At 36.6% G+C, this 22222-nt stretch overlaps 2 protein-coding genes across 2 annotated transcripts; one reads left to right on the top strand and one right to left on the bottom strand.

Moving 5' to 3' along the window:
• Positions 1–786: 786 nt before the first annotated feature.
• Uba5 (Ubiquitin-like activating enzyme 5) lies at positions 787–10894 on the top strand. Its single transcript, XM_073091558.1, has 9 exons — positions 787–995; positions 1319–1454; positions 7000–7196; positions 7454–7640; positions 7817–7928; positions 8064–8161; positions 8764–8890; positions 9061–9134; positions 9528–10894. The coding sequence occupies exons 1-9, from the start codon at positions 859–861 to the stop codon at positions 9639–9641; spliced, it is 1182 nt and encodes a 393-aa protein (XP_072947659.1). The 5' UTR covers positions 787–858; the 3' UTR covers positions 9642–10894.
• On the bottom strand, positions 10836–21624 carry LOC140748528 (mutS protein homolog 5). The gene is made up of 18 exons (XM_073081345.1): positions 21515–21624; positions 21113–21176; positions 18495–18563; positions 17815–18019; positions 17460–17688; positions 16996–17166; positions 16388–16526; positions 16202–16264; positions 15858–15962; positions 15663–15759; positions 15053–15243; positions 14743–14788; positions 14324–14462; positions 13819–14039; positions 13293–13438; positions 12281–12490; positions 11290–11445; positions 10836–10970 (listed from the first exon to the last, which is right to left on the bottom strand). The coding sequence occupies exons 1-18, from the start codon at positions 21622–21624 to the stop codon at positions 10875–10877; spliced, it is 2457 nt and encodes an 818-aa protein (XP_072937446.1). The 3' UTR covers positions 10836–10874.
• Positions 21625–22222: the final 598 nt, after the last annotated feature.

The following is a 22222-nucleotide window of genomic DNA, read 5'->3' on the forward strand; positions in this document are numbered from 1 at the left end:
ACTATTTAATACGACTAGTTGCAAGCTCTGGCCGTTAACGAGACAGAGATAGTTTGGGCGAAATATTTTAATGACTAATTAATGTGAAGTCAGCTTTAGAACTTTACTTTAGAGCTTTACTTTGCCGTAATGTCTCTTTTGGAGGTTTTTTTCCTATAAGAGTATAGTTAATCTTTAATGAATTTATATGGAATGGTTTAGTATAAGGAAAAATACAACATGTTTGTATTATAGTAGTTCCGGCCTTCGATCACCAATTAGGTAATATTGATAAAGTTTTATTATTTTTCAATGATTGTTTTACTAAGATTGTGTGGCTTTCCTGTATAATTTACTGCAATCTTTAGATATTTAAACGACATTGGTTTTTTTGCCATCAGTATTTTATGTCGTACTGCTGGTCTTGCTATCATTAGGAGAAGCCTGGAGCATCTACCATACTCACCTGGGTCTTAGTATAATCAATGATATAAAAAGTATAAGCTGAACAGAATGTCATTTTAGATGGAAGAATACAAGAAGAATTGATAAAAAAATCGCTTTGATTATTATTATTTTCAAATGCATTACATATTATATATAGAGCGAATATTCTACGAATGATATGGGATTAAAAACTCATTAATGTCATTATATTAAAATTATGAAGAACAGCATGTTGAAACAAGTAGTAAGTAGTTAATTATTATTTATCATGATAGTTACCTGTTTTTCAAAACATTAAATGATTTTATGAACGCATAAAAAATCCGTGGCATTGAGTAACGTCACGTTGACAGCTGACATTTTAGAATATCAGGCCAGTTTATTACTTGGCAGTACATATTTTATTGAAAATTTGTGAAGAAATAATAAATAATGGCTACAGTGGAGGCTTTACAGAAGGAAATAAATGAGTTAAAGGCAAAGTTGGCCGCTGCTCAAGGGTCAACAGGTCCTGTGCGCCAGAAAATAGAAGTCATGTCGTCTGAAGTAGTGGATTCCAATCCATACAGGTATTTTAATAGAAAATTGTATATAATTTGAGTATAAAATACTTCTGGGTACTTGTTGCTACATAAGCTTGCTTATAGTGAATCAATTATTTATGTACAACTCGAATAAGTGTTGAATTTTGGTGCCAATATGGTAGTCAAAGTTTCCTCTATAAATGGTTGTGTATCATTCAGTTATTCGTAATTCACCCCTAAGCTTTCTTCTACTATACAACTCTGACTTTTACTGTCCTTAAGCCAATATTTCTGAGGATAAACTAGATTTTGTGTACTTGTGTGTTTATTAATATTAATTTATATAATTTATAATTATTTTTTTCCAGTCGTCTAATGGCTTTGAAGCGCATGGGCATCGTAGACAACTACGAGAGGATTAGGGATCTGTCAGTAGCTGTTGTTGGAGTTGGTGGGGTTGGTAGCGTTACCGCAGAGATGCTAACTAGGTGTGGTATCGGAAAGGTAAAAGATTTGGCTATGATTTCTTTTATAATTACATCATAGTGTACAGTCCTATATCATTATAGTTTTCTTGCAAGTGTTTGCTGGGAATATGTGATTTTCTTTAATGTTTTGTTTTAACTTTAAATGAAATTACATCTTTATAAAAAACATATTGAGTTACCCCAGTACAATAAGAGTAAGTTAGAAGTTAAAAATAATTGCTTTATGTTATGGAAGTTTCATCATTATTTTTACATTGCTTCTACTTTTAGAAGTGTACAATCACTTCTGAATAATATTAGTTAACATTTTAAAAAATTACTTAGGAACCAATTTTGAATTGTGATTTGCATATGAGTTTGGATTTAGAAGGTGCTCTTTTAATTGTTATTGTAAATAACTGGCCACACAATGAATGTGTCGGGGGCAGGTCTAGGCGTTAAAAGCGGATGACGTAATACCAGATGCTGGCGGCACCTGCACCGGACGACATTCCTTATCGACTTATGACCCATCTACCTGATTACTTTACCTGCTCTTCCTATAAAAAGGGTTGAAGCACTTGATCAGTATGCATTTGGTTTGAATGTCGTCCGGTGCAGGTGCCGCCAGCATCTGGTATTACGTCATCCGCTTTCAACGCCTAGACCTGCCCCCGACAAATGATATTTAGTGTTTAGTTATGGGAGCTGGGCGTCGAGGAAAAGAATTGCAATAGTCTATTTCGCGAATGAATTAAAATTTTTATTTAAATTTAAACACAACTTGTAACGATAAGGAATAATAAGAAATATATGAGATAGGTAGAGTCACTTTCCGCGATGGAGGTGAACTGTTCCCATGGTGGACGGCCACCTGCACGTGGGACGTGCCGCATCAGCATTGACTGTTCCGCAAAGGCACGATGCTGCGCAAGCACGATGCAGCGTGAGAACGGATAGGGCTGGCGCAATGCAGCCTTAACGTGTAGGGCTGTCCCTTACACGTAACTATTTGAATAGTAGAAGAAAACAGGCTACCGTAATGATAAATATTCTGTATTTAAGGTATTAAATACATAATGTAAATAATAGACCAGGTTGCTATTGACCTAATGACATTTATTTATTCTTCAGGTTTTTATATGTGGCCAAGCCACAGATAACGTAAACACATATATAACATCATCCCTCCCTAAAACTTAAAAATATTTTTTATAATCTACAGGAGGACGTTTCCGTCTTAACCATTTAGGTGGTGATGGCGATCGAGATCTCTGATCAGAGACCGCTTCGTGAAACTCCTCTTCCTCCCCAGGAATTTCTAGTTCAGGTTCAGGCGTCACATCTGAAGTATATTGGGCTTCTTTGTGTCCCAGAAGATCTTTATCAGATGAAGCATTCTCTGATGATTCAGGTGTTCCCGCCGTCACTAATGTTGCTTGATTATTTTGCGAGGAAAAATGATCAGATGGTAAATGATCAATTTCTGCCGGCAAATGGTTTGATGCTGGTATCACAGGCGGTGAACATACGTCTAGTAATGAATCTTTTCCATCACGCTTGTACTCACTTCCTTTGACATCTGGTTTTGAATTTTTCCCATCTCGGTTATAGTCACTTCCTTTGTATGAAACTATATGATTTTTATGTTTCTTAACGTCAACTGAAGTAGCACAATCTCTTATAACGTACAACACTTTGCCGATACGCTTACGCACAATCCCTTTACACCATACGTATTTGTTTTTATTACTGAATTTCTTATATAAAACAATATCGCCTATTTTCCATGGCGGTCTATTTTTCCTACTTCTAACTCGTGTAACCTGCGTATTTTTAATAGGATTTGGAACAGTAGGTATCGAGAGCGGTGACGGAGGAGAGTACATTAAATCTAACCGAGTTTTAAGCTTCCGACCAAATACCATTTCGGCAGGCGATAAACCTGTAGCAGAGTGTACGGAATTTCTATAATCCATGAGATATCTTAATAAAACTAATTTACTCTCTTGTTTATTGCAATTTGAGAGTATACAAGATTTTAAACCCCTCTTAACAATTTTGACAAAGCTTTCAGCTTGCCCATTGCTCGCGGGGTGATAAGCTGGTGATGTTAAGTGAGAGATTTTATTTAATAAACAAAATTGTTCAAAATCTTTAGAACAAAACGCTGTACCGTTATCGCTCACTATAGTATCAGGTAAACCAAATCGTGATATAAAAACGCATATTTTTTCTATTACAGCTTTAGAAGTTGTCGTGGCGGTCATATTATATACTTCAACCCATTTTGTATACGCATCAACCACAACTAAGTATGATTGACCCAGTATCGGGCCAAGAAAGTCAATATGCAACCGATGGAATGGATTCGGCGGATATTTCCAAGGTTCAGCAGGAGCTCGAGCAGGCGATGGCCGCATTTGAATGCAAACTTCACACGACCCTATCATTTTCTCTATAGCGTTATCAATACCAGGGAACCAAAAACGAGAACGAGCTTCCGCTTTTGTTTTCACTATTCCCAAATGTGAAATGTGGAGCTCCGATAAAACTTTAGACTGTAATGACGCTGGAATTACGATTTTATGACCCCTCATGACACATCCATTTTCGAATGCTAATTGCAACCTACAGTTAAAAAAAGGCTTAAAATGAATGTTCGTTACTTTCGAAGGCCATCCCTGTAACACATATTTTTTAACCCGATTTAAGATGCTATCCTTTTCTGTTTCATCGCGTATGACCTGCGCTGTTACTGGCATACTACCATCCATGACAAAACATACATATGCAGCCCGGTCGTTTAACCCTTCCTCCTCATCTGTCGTACCCGTCGCAGTCGACTCTGGAAGACTAGCTCGCGATAAAAAATCTGCAATATTATCCGCACTACGAATGTATTCTATTTCATAGTTATAACCGCTCAAAAACATCGCATATCTCTGCAAACGGTTTGCGGATACCTCTGGAATTCCTTTGTATGGACCAAAAATTGATATCAAAGGCTTGTGATCGGTACGAAGCACAAACGGACTTGATCTTCCATATAAATACTGATGGAAGCGTCGCACTCCGAAAATTATAGCGGTCGCTTCCTTCTGTATTTGGGAATAACGTTTCTCAGCCGCATTAAGTGTGCGCGAAACAAAAGCAATAGGTCTCTCAACACCGCCGACCTCCACTTGAGATAATACTGCTCCTAAACCACACGGAGAAGCGTCGACCGTTAATATTAATTTTGCATTCTGATTAAAATGCGCGAGAACCTGGTCCGAAGCTAAACATTTTTTAATCTCTTCGAACGCTTTCCTATGATCATCAGTCCAGGTCCATTTAACACCCTTTTTTAATAATTCATATAAAGGATTCAAAATAATAGACGCCCCTGGAACAAATTTCCTGTAATAATTAACCAACCCTAGAAAAGATTGCAACTGATTAACGTTTGCAGGAACCGGTGCTTCGAGTACAGCCCGTATCTTTTCTGGTGATTTCTTTAAGCCATCTTTAGTAATTATATAACCCAAATAACTGATTTCATCCTTAAAATAATCACACTTATCTTTTTGTAAAATTAAACCTACGTTATCTAACCTTTCAAATACAGCGTTCAATCTTTGTAAATGTTCTTCTTGGTCTTTACCTGTGATCAGAACATCGTCAAGGAAACACAGAACACCGTCCATGCCCGACAATACGCACTCCATGGCCCGTTGAAAAATCGCGGGTGCACTGGACAACCCGAAAACTAAACGCGTATACTTAAATAACCCACGATGAGTATTAATACATGTGAACATTTGCGATTCATCGTCTAATATAAACTGGTTATATGCCATTGATAAATCTAGTTTTGAAAATTGTTGACCTCCGTACAGCTTTGCAAATAATTCATTAACCGTCGGAAGAGGATAATGTTCAACAAGCAATTGTTTGTTTATTGAGACAGAATAGTCGGCACACAACCTTATAGAGCCATTTTTTTTTAATACAGGCACGATCGGAGAAGCATATTCGGAATACTCCACTGGTTGTAATATTCCTAAATCGACCAGTCTATCGATTTCGGTGCTTACTTTACCGCGCAATGCAAAAGCTAATGGACGAGCTTTAAAAAATACCGGTTTCGCGTTATCTTTTAACTTTAAATTAATTTTGTACTTGTTAAATGCGCCTAACTTATCTGAAAACAAGCGAGGATAACGTTTACTTAAATTTTCAACGTGAGAATTAGATTGGTTACAAAAATTAATTGGAATTAGTTGCAAGTTAAACAAAGAAATAAAATCTCTACCTAGCAGAGGCGGGCCGCCATCCTTTACGACGAAAACATCGAGTGGCCGCTCATAACCAGCGTAGGAAACGGTGACACGGGCGGTACCTAAACAAAATATTTTACTACCGGTATAAGTAATAAGTTTTTTTTTTTTGTTTTTGACAGAGGCGTATTCTTTAAGTACATAATGTACATACTTTCGGGAATAACAGTGACAGCTGATCCGCTGTCTACCTCAAAATTAAAACATTGACCGTCAATTATAACTTTTTCTAACAAGGGCTCAACCCTCAAAGAACGAATATGAAAAAGCTCACCGTCATCGTCATCGCTCTCGTTACCAACTAAGGTGTTCATGCATTTAATTTTTTCATTACACATTTTACGTAAGTGTCCCTTCTTGTTGCATCGTTTGCACGTGTAATGGGAAAAACGACAATCAGACGTCTTATGATTCGTATATCCGCACACCGTGCACTTACTTCCCTTTTCAATGTTACGTTTCTTATTGTCACTAACAATCTTGAATAGCTCATTTGACTCGGTGAAGGCGGTAGTAGCACTTGCCGCGGCTCCCGCACGAGCGCAACTAATACTTTCAGCCAATTCCATGGCTTTGGACAGCGTAAAACTTGACAAATCTTGCGCGTATAATTTTTCCTTTTCAACACCCGGCACCATTCCCATTATAAAGCGATCCCGCAAAGCTTCCTCCACATTAAGGAAACCGCAATGTGCAGTGAGCCCGCGAAGTCTTGCTGCCCATTGCGTATGCGACTCTCCAGGCTTCTGCGTTGCTGAATAAAAATTGTGTCGGTCGGAAAAACCGAAGCGTTTGGGTGTAAAGTGTCTGTCTAATAACAATAATATGTCTTCAAACGCCACCTCCACAAGATTTTTAGGTAACGCCAAATCCGATGCCAATTCATAAGTACCTTCAGTCAGTGCACTTAAGAGTATTGCTCGTCTTCTTTTCCCCGACGTGTCGTTAGAGTCCGTGATATCGTTGGCTATGAACCATTGGTTCAGGCGATTTTTATACGAATTCCAACTTTGAACATTATGATCAAAACTCGTTAAAATACCAAAGTTTGCCATTTTACACACTTAGGTACGTCTATAAACTCGTCGCCACTGATAAATATTCTGTATTTAAGGTATTAAATACATAATGTAAATAATAGACCAGGTTGCTATTGACCTAATGACATTTATTTATTCTTCAGGTTTTTATATGTGGCCAAGCCACAGATAACGTAAACACATATATAACACGTAACATATTTATATTTTCCTTTTCCAGTTGATCCTATTCGACTATGACAAGGTGGAATTAGCCAACATGAACCGGCTATTCTTCCAGCCTCACCAGGCTGGTCTGAGTAAGGTGGATGCAGCCGCAGCCACCCTGCAGGCCATCAACCCCGATGTAGCTATTGATGCTTACAATTACAACATCACCACAGTGGAAAACTTCCAGAAGTTTTGTGATACTATCAGGTTAGGATCATTTAAAATGTTTTGAATGTCTCTTAACTAGATGTTTTCTACGTTCTTTTATTTGGTTATATGAGATGGTTGCAAGCTAAACAATTTGATTTTTTATTTGGCTATTATATTTCTACATGAGTTATTCTCAAACAATTATTGTTAAAAATTTTGTAAGTTGATTTTTCAGTATTTAATTAAATTAATAAAGTGTTTAACTTGCATGTTAAAACACTTGTTTTATCAATTACTTTTTTATATTATTCTAGCACTGGCAGTCTTAAAGGTGGTCCCGTTGAGTTGGTATTAAGCTGTGTGGACAACTTCGAGGCGCGCATGGCGATCAACACAGCCTGCAATGAGCTAAACCAACGCTGGTTTGAGTCCGGTGTCAGTGAAAATGCTGTGTCCGGCCACATACAGTTTATTGTGCCCGGCGAGACTGCTTGCTTCGCAGTAAGTACAAAATTTTACCAGACTGTAAAATGTAATATTTGTCATGAGCATGTATGTATGTCTCATTCTTTGGCATGCTTTACAGCTCAATTGGCTCAATAGATATTAGCATATGTGATGTTATTGAACTAATCTTGTATATTTTAGAAAATTGGTTCAATCTTTCTATTTTCCAGTGTGCTCCCCCACTGGTAGTGGCTTCAAAAATTGACGAGAAGACCCTGAAAAGAGAAGGTGTATGTGCGGCCAGTTTGCCCACCACCATGGGAATTGTAGCCGGATTTCTAGGTATCATTATAATATTCTACTTGTGTTAATTACCAATGTGATAATATGTAAATTGAGATTTTTATTTGAAGAATTCTTCTTTTAGCCCTAAAAAACAATTTCCAGTTTTAAAAGCGTCTTTTTTTTCTATTTTAGTTCAAAATACATTGAAGTACCTGCTGGAATTCGGAACTGTCACTCATTACTTGGGCTACAGTGCTTTGACAGATTTCTTCCCAACAATGCGTTTGAAGGTGAGTTTTAAGATCCAATATTTCCTTCCACTATTAACTTTGTAGCATTAATTGTACATGGTAAAGTTTATGGCATCCCTTGTGTCTAGAATAGCATCATATTTTACCTATGAAGTAGGTGATTAAAGTATAAAATCCAAGAGAGTTGTAGCTCTTTCATAAATTGTTTCTGAACTTCTTTACTAGTTCTATGTTATTACCTTTATTCCCTTTTTTGAACCCTTCACACAGGTGTAACTATAATGAATTGACGTACACAGATTTTTTTTATAATATAGGAAGTAGCAGACAAGCATGTAGTCCACCTGATGGTAAGTGGCTACTGCCGCCCATGGACATCTGTAATCAACCCCAGATAGGATTAGATATTCCTAACTGAGGTCGGCCACATATGCGCCGCTACCCCTGAGGACTAAGCTGGAACGCCTCGGAAAAGTATGTCTCCCTTACCACACCCTTCAAAACGGAACACAGCAGCGCCTGACACTGCTGTTATTAGGCAGAAATGGGTATGGTGGTGGTGCCGCCGGAGTCGAACCACAAAGGGTTCTACGACCTTCAATGATGTAGAATTTTTTTGGTAATCACGATTTTTTTTGTAGCCTAACCCGCAGTGCGACGACTCGTACTGCCGGCAGCGGCAGGCCGAGGTGCGCGCGCGGCCGCAGGTGGAGCTGGCCACTGAGGTCAAGGAGGACACAGTACCAGTCCACGCTGATAATGAGTGGGGTGTGTAATTGTTTATAAAATTGTTTTATAAAATTCAAATAACAAATGAGATAATGAGTAACAAAAATTCAATTACACTATTAACAGTTGTTTAATTATAAAACTTGTTGCTCTACTAATTATGAGTACATTGCTTTAGTTCTAGTTAGTTACACTATACAATATTTCAGGTATAAGCTTAGTTGATGAAAATTCTCCACAAGATGACGATTCGTCTAATCTCAACCTGGTTGATGGTGTTCAGGTATGTAACTTGATTTTAATATTGAAATATCAATGTGGCCTGATTTCTCTGGTATCATAGTAGCTTCATCCAACTAATAAAATAGCAGCCATGGGAATCCACTTATTGTATGTATCAAGTATTTAATTATTTTACGATAATACTAACTGACCAGGCAAACATTGTATTGCCATATAAATAAAGAAATGTTAAGGATGAACAACCCTTATTACTTAGGGGTATGAAAAATAGATAGTACCCGATTCTCAGACCTTCTGAATATGCATATAAAATTTGGTGAAAATCGGTAAAGCCGTTTTGGAGGAGTACGGCAAGTAACATTGTGACACGAGATTTTTTTATGATAATATTTAGCAACTACGACATGGAATAAATGATAGGTCATATTTCCAGGTGGCCTATAGCATCCCCGTAGACAACAGCACCCCCGAATCCAGCACGGGGGGTGCGGTGGCTGCCTCCGAGCTATCCCTGGAGGAGCTGATGCAGCAGATGAAGTCCATGTAAACATACTCACATATCATGTGTAATTGGCCTGAATGATAGCCTTTTAGCCAACGCCAATTGTATTCATAGGGTTGCCAGAAATTTTAAATGTTTTAAAATAGAATTATGAGTAAAACTTGAATGTGGAAAATGCACAAAGAATATTTTCTATTATTATTCATTTATTTTTTAGTGCCAAATGATTTGATCATTATATTTTCGTCATTTTTTTATAATATAAATACTGTGAATACGGGCAACCCTTGCGCGGTATTGTAATATCAAAAAACGTAACGTAACTTATTATAATTGCATTTATGCATGGATAGAGCGTGGAAGCTTGTGAGCGATGTTGTATTTGTAATTATGTATTGTAGTTAGTTGATGACGCAATCAGAACAAAATAATGTAATGGGTACATATTATTTGTGAACTTAAAAAAATTATAAAATTTGTTCCGTGTTGTGTAATATTTATTTATACAAAATTATGTCTTTAACTTTCAAATCTAAAGAGTTTCAAATTAACTTGAGGCAATATAATATAATTTGTTTCAATTTTTTTTATAAGATGACAAACGAACAATCACTAAGAAATATTATGGACGAAAATTTCCGATTGTAACTGTATCGTTATTATTTATCAGAGAAATATATGAGAAGATAATATATTAGATGATTTTATACAAAATTGCTCAAAAAGATTATATGATTTGAGAATTATTCATATGTATTATGTATAGGTATAATCATTATTATACCTATATGCTACTTATTTATTTTGGGTTTCGTGTTGTATGTATTTTTACGATTATGTATCACGGAGTATCAAAGGTACGTCTATTTTATTTGAATCTTAGTAGGTAAAATAAAAAATGTCCATAGCTGGTAGATATTTTTTGTTTTTGTCGTATTTGTATGGGTTAACAATTATATATTTAAAGCCTTAATATACCTATGTATATCTATAGGTAATCTATTAGAAACAAATGTAATAAAAAAGAAGTAAAATCTGTAGTCACAAAATTGATTATGTAAGTGTCGCCATCATCTTATGAACGTAAACGAATGTGTACATAATGTATCTGTTAGCTACATGACAAAAATAAATCATTCCACAAGGTTTAGCTAAAATATAGTTATAAGTTGTAATTATTTTTTTAAATATATCAGATTTTATATTAAAATTTATTTATTATGAAAATATTGTTGCTAATGCTAAGCTACTGTCTGTATAATAATAAATTTTATATTATTAAATCTCTTCCGTCAGAAGATCTTTTTTTATTATCTCCGTAATGTTCCTCAGCTTTGAAGTAATTTTCTTATTTTCGGGCGGCAGCTCGTTATTCTGCGAATAAAAAACAGTAGAGAAGTGTTACAAAATATTATCAGTATCATTTATCTACCTCTGAGGACTGCCTGGGCAAAGAGACTACGGAAATTTCCTACTATTATCCCTAATCTACAGAATCGAGAGTAGTATATGAAATCCGTTAAGGCTAGCCATTACAGTAATAAAGTGGCTTTACCCTTATAATAGTCCTTAACCCAAGTAGACTGTCGCCTAGTGGACAATAGTGTTTATATTACCATACCCCTCAGAACGTGTTTAATAAACAGTTTCAGTATATAACGTAGGGCTCCCCAATCCGAACGTAGAATCTAACCATAATGGCATTTAAGACTACTCCAGCACGATCGAGTACGTGCGGCGGGATCCCGCTGGCGGCGGCCCCGGCGCGCGCGAAGCTGCTGTCGGCCACGCCCTCTGTCAGCCGAAATAGGAAGACAGGTTCGCCATTGTCCATTATGTGCTCAAATCTCTGGAGAAAGAATTAGGCTTGAGGTAATTTTATAATTATGTATATTACTTATATAATTACTTATGATTATGAACATATTATGAAGATAAGTATTGCAGGACTAGCGACACCTGGAAAGATGATTTTTTCATACGAGTAGTTAACCTACATAATGCAGGCTGAAAAGTATATTTGCACGATACACCTGTACCATACCTGCACTGCAATCTGACATGCTGGAACATTTTTTACATGTAACTATTGAAAATACACCTGGATAGCGAGTGACGACTGTGGCAGCATAATCGTATACGAAACGGTGATACTTTTATTTAAGCGTTTGTGGAAATCCACTAACACCAATAACTTGGATGAGGATTATTACACCATTATCACTATTTGCATAATAAAATTTAAAATAGTGCATAGTCCGCGCCAAACTGCTAGTCCGCTCTGAAGTTAATACGCGCAGGTGTCTGTCAGAGAGTCAATACGGTCAAACACAACTACAAGCATACACTCCTCAGCAACGTAAGGACACACTAACTGCGCTTTGTGGGCGAGAGCGGGCAGCGGAGGGTACCTGTCCTGCGCTGTCTTCATTGCGATAATATTTACCATTGCGAGGCGACTCGTTTCTAATTCGGAGCGGACTAGCAATTTGGCGCGGACTATACCTATTTAATAAATCGCGACAACACTAGCGTCATCTAGCACAACATAAACGAAACTCACCAGAAACCTGACAGTAGGCGAGTCCACTATATACGTCTTCAGGTCTCTGAAGTGTGTGGCGAGCAGCACGTGCGGGCAGTGACCGCGCAGCAGCAGGTAGCACAACATAAACGAAACTCACCAGAAACCTAACAGTGGGCGAGTCCACTATATACGTCTTCAAGTCTCGGAAGTGTGTAGCGAGCAGCACGTGCGGGCAGTGTGCGCGCAGCAGCAGCGCGGCGAGCGCGGCCGCCAGCAGCGCGCGCCCGTCCGCCGCCGCCGTGCCCTTGCCGAACTCGTCCACCAGCACCAGCGAGCGCGAGCTGGCCTGCTGCAGGACCAGCGACATCTGGTGGACAGGTTTTAGGTAAAAGAGTAGCAGACGAGCATGCAGTCCACCTTATGGTATCTACAGCCACCCATAAACCTGTAATCGACCCTAAATAAGTTTAGATTCCTACTTGGGGTCGCCCACAAATGCGCCGTTACCCCTGAAGACTAAGCTTAAATGTCTCGGAAAGGTATGTCTCCCTTATCATACCCTACAAACCTAGCAGCGTTTGACAATGTTGTTTTTAGGCAGAAAACAGTGTGACAGTGGTGCCGCTGGAGGTAAGAGTACAGAGGATTCTACCACCTTCAAAAGTTAGAGTTAGTGCAACACCATGGAACTTTTATACTACTTTAAAAAGAAGATATAGCAAGTATGTTTTTACCGAGGTAGCACCACACTAATTTCTAGCTGCTACAGGACATGCGCCATCTGGTGTCGACGAGGTTGAGTACTGGTGAAGCACCATGAAAGTTTTATACTATTTTGGAAAGGTAACAGAGCTAATTCGATTCGAACGGGATGGTACAACTGCCACGCCCATTTCTAGCGTGAAACATTTTTGTGTTCCAGTAGGTGTGGATGCCAGCTGATATTCTGACCAACGATTTCGTCACAAAAATCCAAGAGTGTCAGTAATTTTCAAAAAGGTGGACTGTGAGTTCGCTTTCTACTCCAATCCTAACCGACAATTGTTGTACCACTAGTCCTACCGGAGGAACGTGCGTTAAAATGATTACAATTACCAGGAGAAAGTTTATAAACGCATTTTACAATTTCACCCTATTGTGGAGTAAAATTGAAATATTATACTGTTTACTTGTCTCAAATCGATCAGAAAAGCGGACATGTGGGCCGCAACGCACTCGGTGGAATGTATCCGGGAGTAGATGTCGGTGATGATGCCGATGGTAGCAGAGTCAGCGGGCACGAAGCTTCCGATGTGTGCCAAATATACTATTAAACCTGTAAAACACATGAACGTAAGTACCTCGTATGAAACATTGTAATACTGTTTGTTTAATTTAATGCATATAAAATGATATCCTGCAGTTTATATTTACATTCTTAATTTTTTCTAGAATACTTTTTCATGGAGTGTACTTTACATCACTTAGTAAAACAACTATATTTAAAGAGGATAAATGCACAGTCAACTTTGTTATAAAACTTACTGATTTGCTTCATGTAAATGAAGTCCTCATAAGAGTTAGGCCTAGCGAGTAACAGTATCCAGCTTTAAGACACGAAGACGTCTCCCAAAGCTGAATTCCGAGAACTTGGCCTAGCTGAAACGAATCAACGAGTCTAGACTTGACAATAAAAGTCTTAGTTACAATACTTACCGATTTGCTTCATATACACTGACTTCCCACTAGAATTTGGCCCAGTGAGTATTTTGACGAAACCGGCCTGTGCACTGCTCTCTGCATCGTTTGGGACGAAGGTGTCGCCTGAAGCCAGGTACAATGGGTGGCGGCCTTGCTTGATGCGTATCACCTTGTCCATCGTAAGCTCAGGGCGGACGAAGTTGTATTCTTTGCATACTTTAGATATGGCTATCAAACTAAAGGGCACTTTATTGGTAATAATTTTACTGGGCATGAACTAAACCTTACTTGCTATGTAATGTACGTGGAGAAATTATTATTGATGATTAAAGAATATGTCGAAATATTTTTTTTGGCAAAATTTGTATCTTTTGGAATTGAATAAATAAATGTTGTAGTTTTAACATACATAATCTGAGTAATGTAAATTTAGGAATATTTTAGTAGAGTTAAATGTCATCTTAAACTATACCCCGTAAAAAAACTTAAAGCTAAACAAATACAATCCAAAAGTGCAAACCAGTCAAGTTCAGCGCACATATCGATGACATGAGCGAGGCTGGTGAGCCCCTCCAGCACGACGTCGGTGAGGCGCATCATGATGCGGGTCTCGTGCGCCACGATCTCTGGGTACGTGTCGCCTATCAGCACGTCCAGCTCTGGTGCACCAGGTTACATATCTCATGATCATTTGCTATAAGATATACCTACTTAATGGTCGAGGGTGGAAGAACCATTATATGATGTGTAACTAGTCAAGGATTTGAGCATCGCGACACCAATACAGTGATTCAAATATAAGTCTCGTCTCGTTCTAGATTTTTGATCCGGTTATTGTCTAATATATATTGCGATTGCGGCCTAATTATGTGCTTATAGATTTGGTTAACAACTTAGGTGTCCTATAACGTCATACTATTCAAAAAAATTGGCACATACCCTCACATCCTTTGCTCTTATAGTGAATGTAGTCGTTGTTCTGAAACTAAAGATAAAGGCGAATTAAATTATTTACCTTTAGTTTTTAGTTACCTTTAGCTTTAGTTTAGTCTATCTTTGAGTGATGCAAGTTCAACATTTCGAAACTTTTGATCGAGTAGTATATTAACCAAGATATATAGTGTACCCTCAAAAAAGTACTCGTAAGAATTTTGTAAGATATGATATGATAAATATTTTAATCTTTACGCTATTAATATCGGACAAAACTACTCTTACAAAAATACACTAACCATAAAGTTTTACTTACCATAAACTTCATGTTGGGCAGTTCCTTCTGCTCCATGGTGAGGTTGTCGGCCCAGGCCCGGACGCCGAGCAGGTAGCCGAGGTGCGGCATGTACAGCATGCTGCACTCCTGCACGCACAGCGGCAGCCGCTCCAGCTCCACCTTCGCCGTTTCTGACATCAGCCTGTGCAGACTTGCCATCGTCTGCTTCTCTGTTTTTGGTTTCGGAAGATGCAATAGCGATTTTGCAGGCGGAGGCGAGAGAAGAAACGGAACCGATTATTTTCTTGCAGATTTAATATTTTAGTAGGTATGCCTACTGTGTTTTTAGTTATGTGTGTATTAGTGAAAATTTTGATAATTTTAAAAGATCTATGACATCTCTTTTTTCTCATAGGGGAAGCCTTCAAAACGTACCCGATGCCATCTATGATATTAAATCAACATTTGCTTTCGAATTGTTTTTCTTTAATAAAAGTAGTAAAGTATACATTAAAAATATGACGCACTCAAGCACGGGTCGTATGCAAAGCATATTTTGAAAATTGTAATATAGATATCTCTAAAATATGCCATTTTTTGGACAACTATGACATACCCTATCTACTTTCTCTTGTAATAATTAACTCACTCATGTCTAAATCAGGGTCAACTCCTGCCTTTACTGTGAATTTCCCTTCGGATTTTGAAAGATCGAAGTCAATTATTCTGTTCATATATAGCGCCATCTATAGGAAAATATAAATGGTTAGTAATATAACAAAAATATGCTAGCCTGTGAGGTTTTAAATGGTGCAATATATTAAAGTACATCAAAATATCTTGCCTCATACAGTTTATTATTGTCACATGACGCTAACTGCTCCAAGAATTCGCTAGCCTTGCCCGTGCTCTCACACATTTCACATATCAACACCGCGTTATACAATGTCTGAAATCATTAAATAAAAACATAAAATTTGGTAAGATCCCATCCTCATTGTCAATTATGTAGTTGTCAATTGGTAGCAATAGGTACTATTTGGCTCTATAACACACAAACATTGTCAAATAGTTACGCAGACGCTTCTTAACTGAGCAGAAAATATCTTAAATTCTACATCTGTTACTATGTTTATGTACGCAATAAAGATGTAGTTAAATATATTACGCTATCTATAAAATACTTACATTATACAGTGATTTCCACTGGTAAGCTTTCGTAGATAAGGCTTTGATTTTAGCCAGTATACCCTGAAATTATCATCGTTAATTAGTCTACTCTTTTAAATATAAAAGTGCTTATGATTATTAATCTATTACTTTTTTTTTATTTTACCACCTTATTTAAAACGATTCACAGTAAAAGCAACTTACATTAACATTCTTGATAAACCTCAGCGAAGAGCAAATATTCCTCATGAGGGAGTCGCTCTGGGGTCGCATGAATAACGAGACCACGTCCTGGCGGCACTGCAGGACTGACATGTCGGTGGTCGGGTGCCGCATCAAAATTCTAAAAGGGAACAATTACAACTGGATAGGAGTGTCAAAGGGGAAAATACAAGAGAGCTAAAATTTACTTCAGAGTTCGATCCGAGTGAGATTTTCTGAAGATGGACCTATAAGTAAAGCAATGTAGGTACTCAACATTGCTTTAGGTACTTATAACAACAGTTTAATGTGCGGCTGTGCTCTCGTTTTAAAAGAGTGTTAAAAGAAGAGATATTTTTCTATTTCGTTCTCATGGCAAACGACTTTTTAACTGACCTATGGTAAGACGTACTGATATTCAGAGTAAAGAGATGACCAAGAGCCGCAATTACTATTAACAATCTGACGAACATACATAGCATACTTGCTTACTAAATAGAAATGTAAATAACATTCAAAAGATAAGGCAAAATAATCCAGCAAAAGTACTTATAAATCGGCTTTAAAAATAATTTAGGAACGTTGATAAACTTAATTTGTACTTAATTCACCTCATTCTCCTGTGTCCAACCACTGAAGAACATTTGCTGAAAAGCTGAAAAAGGCTTAATCCTTCTTTATTGCTTCCCTGCATTCCTTTCTTGAAATTACTCGGGTGCGCCAGGGAGCTAAATATTTGAAGACCCCGATATGTGTCTTCATCCATTGTTACTATATCCGCTCTGTGAGGAAAATATAATGATTATATCTTCAGGCAGAAGTGGTTGCTCCATGGGCACTAGTCTAAGTACTAATTTTGAAAGCTTTACGAGTATACTTATGGTTGTCTACGGAATTCGTCGTTCCGAATTTTATGTCGTTATGACAAAGCGAGATCTCGATCTGGTGACGTCACTATTATTAATTTACTGTAAGTATCGTATGTATTCTAATGCATACCAAGGTAGAGGCAGAGGAGAGGAAGAGGAAGTAAACTATTTTTTTTACTAAATAAATCTATTTAAAAGATACTAACAGCGATATTCTTTTCAAGCTGAGAAACTCTGGCTTTCCATGCAGGTCCATGTTCATGTTGGACCAGTTGAGGTCGAGGTGCCGCAGCGTGGCGCCCAGGGCATGCACGCTCTGCGTTTGCGCGAAGTCGACGACTGTGCGGAGGAACACCGCTCGTTCCTCCTCCGTGCAGCTCACTGGCTCGTTCGGGAGGGACAGTGTCAGGATCCGACGCTTGCACGCTTCGAAATCTTGTAATGTCACCGAAGAGATTCACCGAAAAATAATTATAATTCGAGACTATCTAATAAGATGACCAAGATGTTACATAATGAAGATAACGTCGTACGATACGATACGTCATAGTAGGTACATACTGTATTCTTTACTGGACAGAAAGATCAGCTTGCATTTCCCATCTTCGTTCGTTTCGTTGTCAAAAACAGTTCTCTTGACAACGTTGACGAACGTCGACTGCGCCTTGCCATCCAGAAGTATTTTAACTGGGTCCACTTGACGAAACAGGTTCAGAAATATCTGGTGCTCAGGAGGCCGGTCCACTATCTCCTCAAGAATTTGTAGCTGATAAAATACTTAAGACGTCAATAAGTTTTTACGCGATACTAACTTCACATTTACCTATTGCTGAAGGTACATGCTTAATTGCTTATGCTTAGGTATTTAGACGATACCGGTACTCAGAAACTGTTTGGTTCAATGCTGTGTCAATGTAGATTTATATATGAAACGGAGATTCACGGAATGCTAAAGTTACAGTTAACAGTGGAAAAAATTGTGGAAAAAGATTTTCTACAATAATTTTATTGAAAGCTTATACTCTAGATCCAAAACGAATTGTACCGGGTCGATGGCAGCCGACTGCGTGTAAACAACACTCGAATTCAGTCATCTTTAGTAGACGAAGTATTTTGCGGAAGGCGGCACATAATGTAAGCAACATTAACAAAGACAATTGTATATAAAGTTAGTATTCACACGGGATAATCCTACTTGCACTATGTATCATTTAGTTGTTGTAAACATGTAAGATACAAACCTCACCAGTCTGTAAAGTGTAACATGCTGCCCCTAGTCTTCCTGATCTGCAGTAGACTGTCAGCATGCGCTAAAATTATTAATGTTATAACCTGGATTTAACAATAAATTATATTGAAAGGAAATGCTGATATTAAGGGACAGAAAACAATATCCACCCCAGCTTCATGAATAGGCCGATGACTAAATTACAGGGAAATTATTCGTAACTCATTCTAAAATACAGCAGTAATTATATCTCAATTTAGTTTCAAATAAATATGCATACCTATACTTACTTGTAGGTTAATTGAGATAGAATAACTGCTGTGAATTGTTGTTATTTAGAAAGAAGTAAAATGTGTGTAATTGCTGTGTTATTTAAAAATAAGACAGTGTATTTTTAAATAACACAGCAACTCTATTGTTAGAAGTGTTGTTGTTAAAAGAGTTCTTCTACCCTTAGGGTGGGTTGCACCATGTAACTTTAACATTTACAGGAGCCTAACCAACCGTTAAATCAATGGTTAAAAAAATAATTCGTTGCACAATTTTAGTTGAGGTTGAAATTACGTCATAACTAATACTTAATTTTAACAGCTCGATTTCGATCGGTTAAAGTTACTCAATTTGTCAACTCCCCTATCTGTCAATTTCGACTAAAAATTGCGGTGACAACGACACAAATGACGTTAATGACAAATCAATTGGTGCAACACAGAATTCTTACATCCCATCGCTACCGTCAAAGTTACTGTTATATTTAACTTTAACGCAAACATTAACCGGGCTTTTGATGCAACCCACCCTTAGACTATTGTACTTAATTACGTAACAAGTAACGCGGGCCGGTTATTTTAAGGTGTGTTTTTCGCCGCCGTGATTACGGCCGATAAAACATAAATAAAAGTAAACCTACGCAGTATTTAGGGTTGAATAGATTTTGATCGCCAGACTGGACATTACTTTCGGACTCACTTATACACAGGTAACAAATATATGTATCTATATGTAACATATTATTATTCAGGCTTTGTGTGCGTTATGGAATATTAAGACCACCTTAAAATTGCAAACAAGTGCTAGGGTGCTTTTATGGATGTTGTAGATACATTATCATTGAGTCTGCTGGGGATCTCCACAACTGTAAGAGACAACTGGACCACGTTGATCCATGGATAGCTAATAACTAATAAGTATTTTTCTACAATTCTATTGGGACTTCTATGCCAATTTAGTTTTTTTATTTACGACATTCATTTAGACGATATTGAAATATCATTATTGCATATTATGTAATATTTTAGTCAAGTTTAATTAGGTAAATAATGATTATTTTGAAATTTCGATTTTAAATCACTGTCAGCATTCATTAGGATGCTATTTAAGTATCATTAGGCATAATGCCATTTTTTTGTTCACATATTTTACAAATTAATAAATAATTTTAATTGCTTAAATCATAGATTAGTAAAGATTACTCACTCCTAACAAGAAAATGTACCCAGTTTTGAGAATTGAAATAGTTGCGTAAAAAAGTTTTGCCACGTCTCCGTGCTAAAATGTCCTTAAAATATTTGAAATAATTATTTATTTATTATGTAAATTACGCAGTATTAGTTATTTATTCGTAAATTTTCTCTAAAAATGTTTTTATTTGTCACGAATTCAAAAAACTTTGGAAAATCCAAAAGTGCACGACTCATAATGCTCATTTAATTATGAAATATAAAAAAAAAAACTTAAGTCGTTCAAAATTAATTGCCGAAAAAACAGCTGTAGTAGGAAGAAGGTACTGCACAAGCGCCCCTGGTGGAATAAATGTACATAATACCTATAGATATATACAGTCTTGTAGTTTTCGGTTTTTATTAATTGCAATTAAACGAAACTGAATTAATTAATCATTCGCATTCAGTGACCTACAATCGTCGATTAGAATTTAAAAAAAAAAATTAACTCAAATGATGGATTTTTTCACAAGTTACAGTGTTTTCAGGTTTCACACATGACGGACAGGAAAATTTTTTGACCTATTTTGGAGTTTTTTTCCAATTCTATTGCAGTAAATCAATTTTTAAAAAGTATGGAATTAATCTCCATTAAATTATCTCGACAATAGTATGCAAAATATCTTGATTCCGTGAACTATCAAGGCTATAATAATAAAAATAGCCGCCAAAATGAAGCGAAAAAAATTTTTCGATCGTAAAGCACTCTCTGATGCTTCGCATGAGTCGTGCAAAAAGAACTTACTAATAAGCCGTCTGTGGCTTCATTCAATTTCAAGGAGGCGAAGTATCTTTACTAAATCTATGGCTAAAATCATAGATTAGTAAAGATTACTCACTCCTAACAAGAAAATGTACCCAGTTTTGAGAATTGAAATAGTTGCGTAAAAATGTTTTGCCACGTCTCCGTGCTAAAATGTCCCTAAAATATTTGAAAAAAAAATATATTTATTATGTAAATTACGCAGTATTAGTTATTTATTCGTAAATGTTTTTATTTGTCACGAATTCAAAAAAAAGAACTTACTAATAAGCCGTTTGTGGCTTCATTCAATTTCAAGGCGGCGAAGTATCTTTACTAATCTATGGCTAAAATAAGTAAATATTATGTAATCGAATTAAAAGTTACCTCTTCACAATCCGACTCTTCGCTAGTTTCCTGATTATTGTTACTTGTAGCAGGCTCCGTATTTCTGTAATATTTTACATAGTATGTATTTATGTATGTATGTATGTATGTACTATGTATTTACGTTTATATAAATTGATTAAAAAAGTTGTATTCACAAATGACCTTCATTGGTTGTAATATGAGCGGGAAACTTAAATTAGCCGCCATTTTGAATTTCGAAACAATTTGTTAAATAACATCTAGATTATTTAATCAATAATACCACAAGGTTTTTTATATTAAATCTTCACCCGAATGAAATCATTTCTTTATATAAAGCAATATTCACAATTAAATATAGGTATCTAATTATCTATAATAGATAGTGAAAAAGCCTTGTATAAAGAGTAGGTAGCTCACCTTCGACATTTGGCTATTATAAAATGTCCGTCCTGGGGGCGCGATCCATTAGCGGCCGAGCTTTGTGCGGATGGGTGCGCCCTGCTCGCTGTTGTGCCGCTTTCATTCATCTTCGTCAATAAAATTATTCGGACCTTTTCCACAATGTTATGGCAATATTTGAATAACGCACCTCAAATTGAACGTAGGTAGGTCAAACTTATGGAAATTAAGAAAATAATAGATCTCAGAGTAAATATTATAATCTGAGATTCAGATATATACTAAGTATAGTAAGTAATAGTAATAGTAAGCGTACTTAATACAGAAAAAGTGATAAAAACTTCCCGCCAAATTCATTTTATTTTTCTGTAAAAGTTATTTATAACTTATTCAGCCTGTAACTTTGTAATTAGTTTTAATATATCGTTGGCCTGTAACGACGAATATTTAAAGTCAATATTTTTATGTATTATCTTACTGGTGTACGTAATAAAATTGTCCATTATTATAATTTATGATTCTTACCGATATGAGTTCATTTTATTTTTAGCCTGTGCGTGGACACAACATAATTATATACCTAATTAAAATTATACCTGCATTATACCTTTATTATTAATCTTTTAAATTAATTTTCTGTATTATTTAGTCAATGCGTTGTGTTGTGAGTCGGGTTTATCAGTTTACTAAAATAAAAAAAAAACCCAAGTACTAAGTACTTTTATA

The sequence above is a fragment of the Epargyreus clarus genome, unplaced genomic scaffold (assembly GCF_041222505.1).
Source record: "Epargyreus clarus isolate Ecla_fem2 unplaced genomic scaffold, WU_Ecla_fem_2.2 ptg000003l, whole genome shotgun sequence".
NCBI lineage: Eukaryota > Metazoa > Arthropoda > Insecta > Lepidoptera > Hesperiidae > Epargyreus > Epargyreus clarus.

What these genes read in the sequence shown, in the direction of transcription:
- LOC140748528 (XM_073081345.1), bottom strand. Translation starts at nt 21,624, where the DNA reads ATGAATGAAAGCGGCACAACAGCGAGCAGGGCGCACCCATCCGCACAA. An exon ending in GTTGGACACAGGAGAATGAG is followed by an intron (nt 16,527 to 16,995) that starts GTGAATTAAGTA and finishes GTTCCCTTTTAG; the next exon opens with AATTTTGATGCGGCACCCGA. An exon ending in GGTTTATCAAGAATGTTAAT is followed by an intron (nt 16,265 to 16,387) that starts GTAAGTTGCTTT and finishes TGATAATTTCAG; the next exon opens with GGTATACTGGCTAAAATCAA.
- Uba5 (XM_073091558.1), top strand. Translation starts at nt 859, where the DNA reads ATGGCTACAGTGGAGGCTTTACAGAAGGAAATAAATGAGTTAAAGGCA. An exon ending in CTAGGTGTGGTATCGGAAAG is followed by an intron (nt 1,455 to 6,999) that starts GTAAAAGATTTG and finishes TTCCTTTTCCAG; the next exon opens with TTGATCCTATTCGACTATGA. An exon ending in ACCTGGTTGATGGTGTTCAG is followed by an intron (nt 9,135 to 9,527) that starts GTATGTAACTTG and finishes TCATATTTCCAG; the next exon opens with GTGGCCTATAGCATCCCCGT.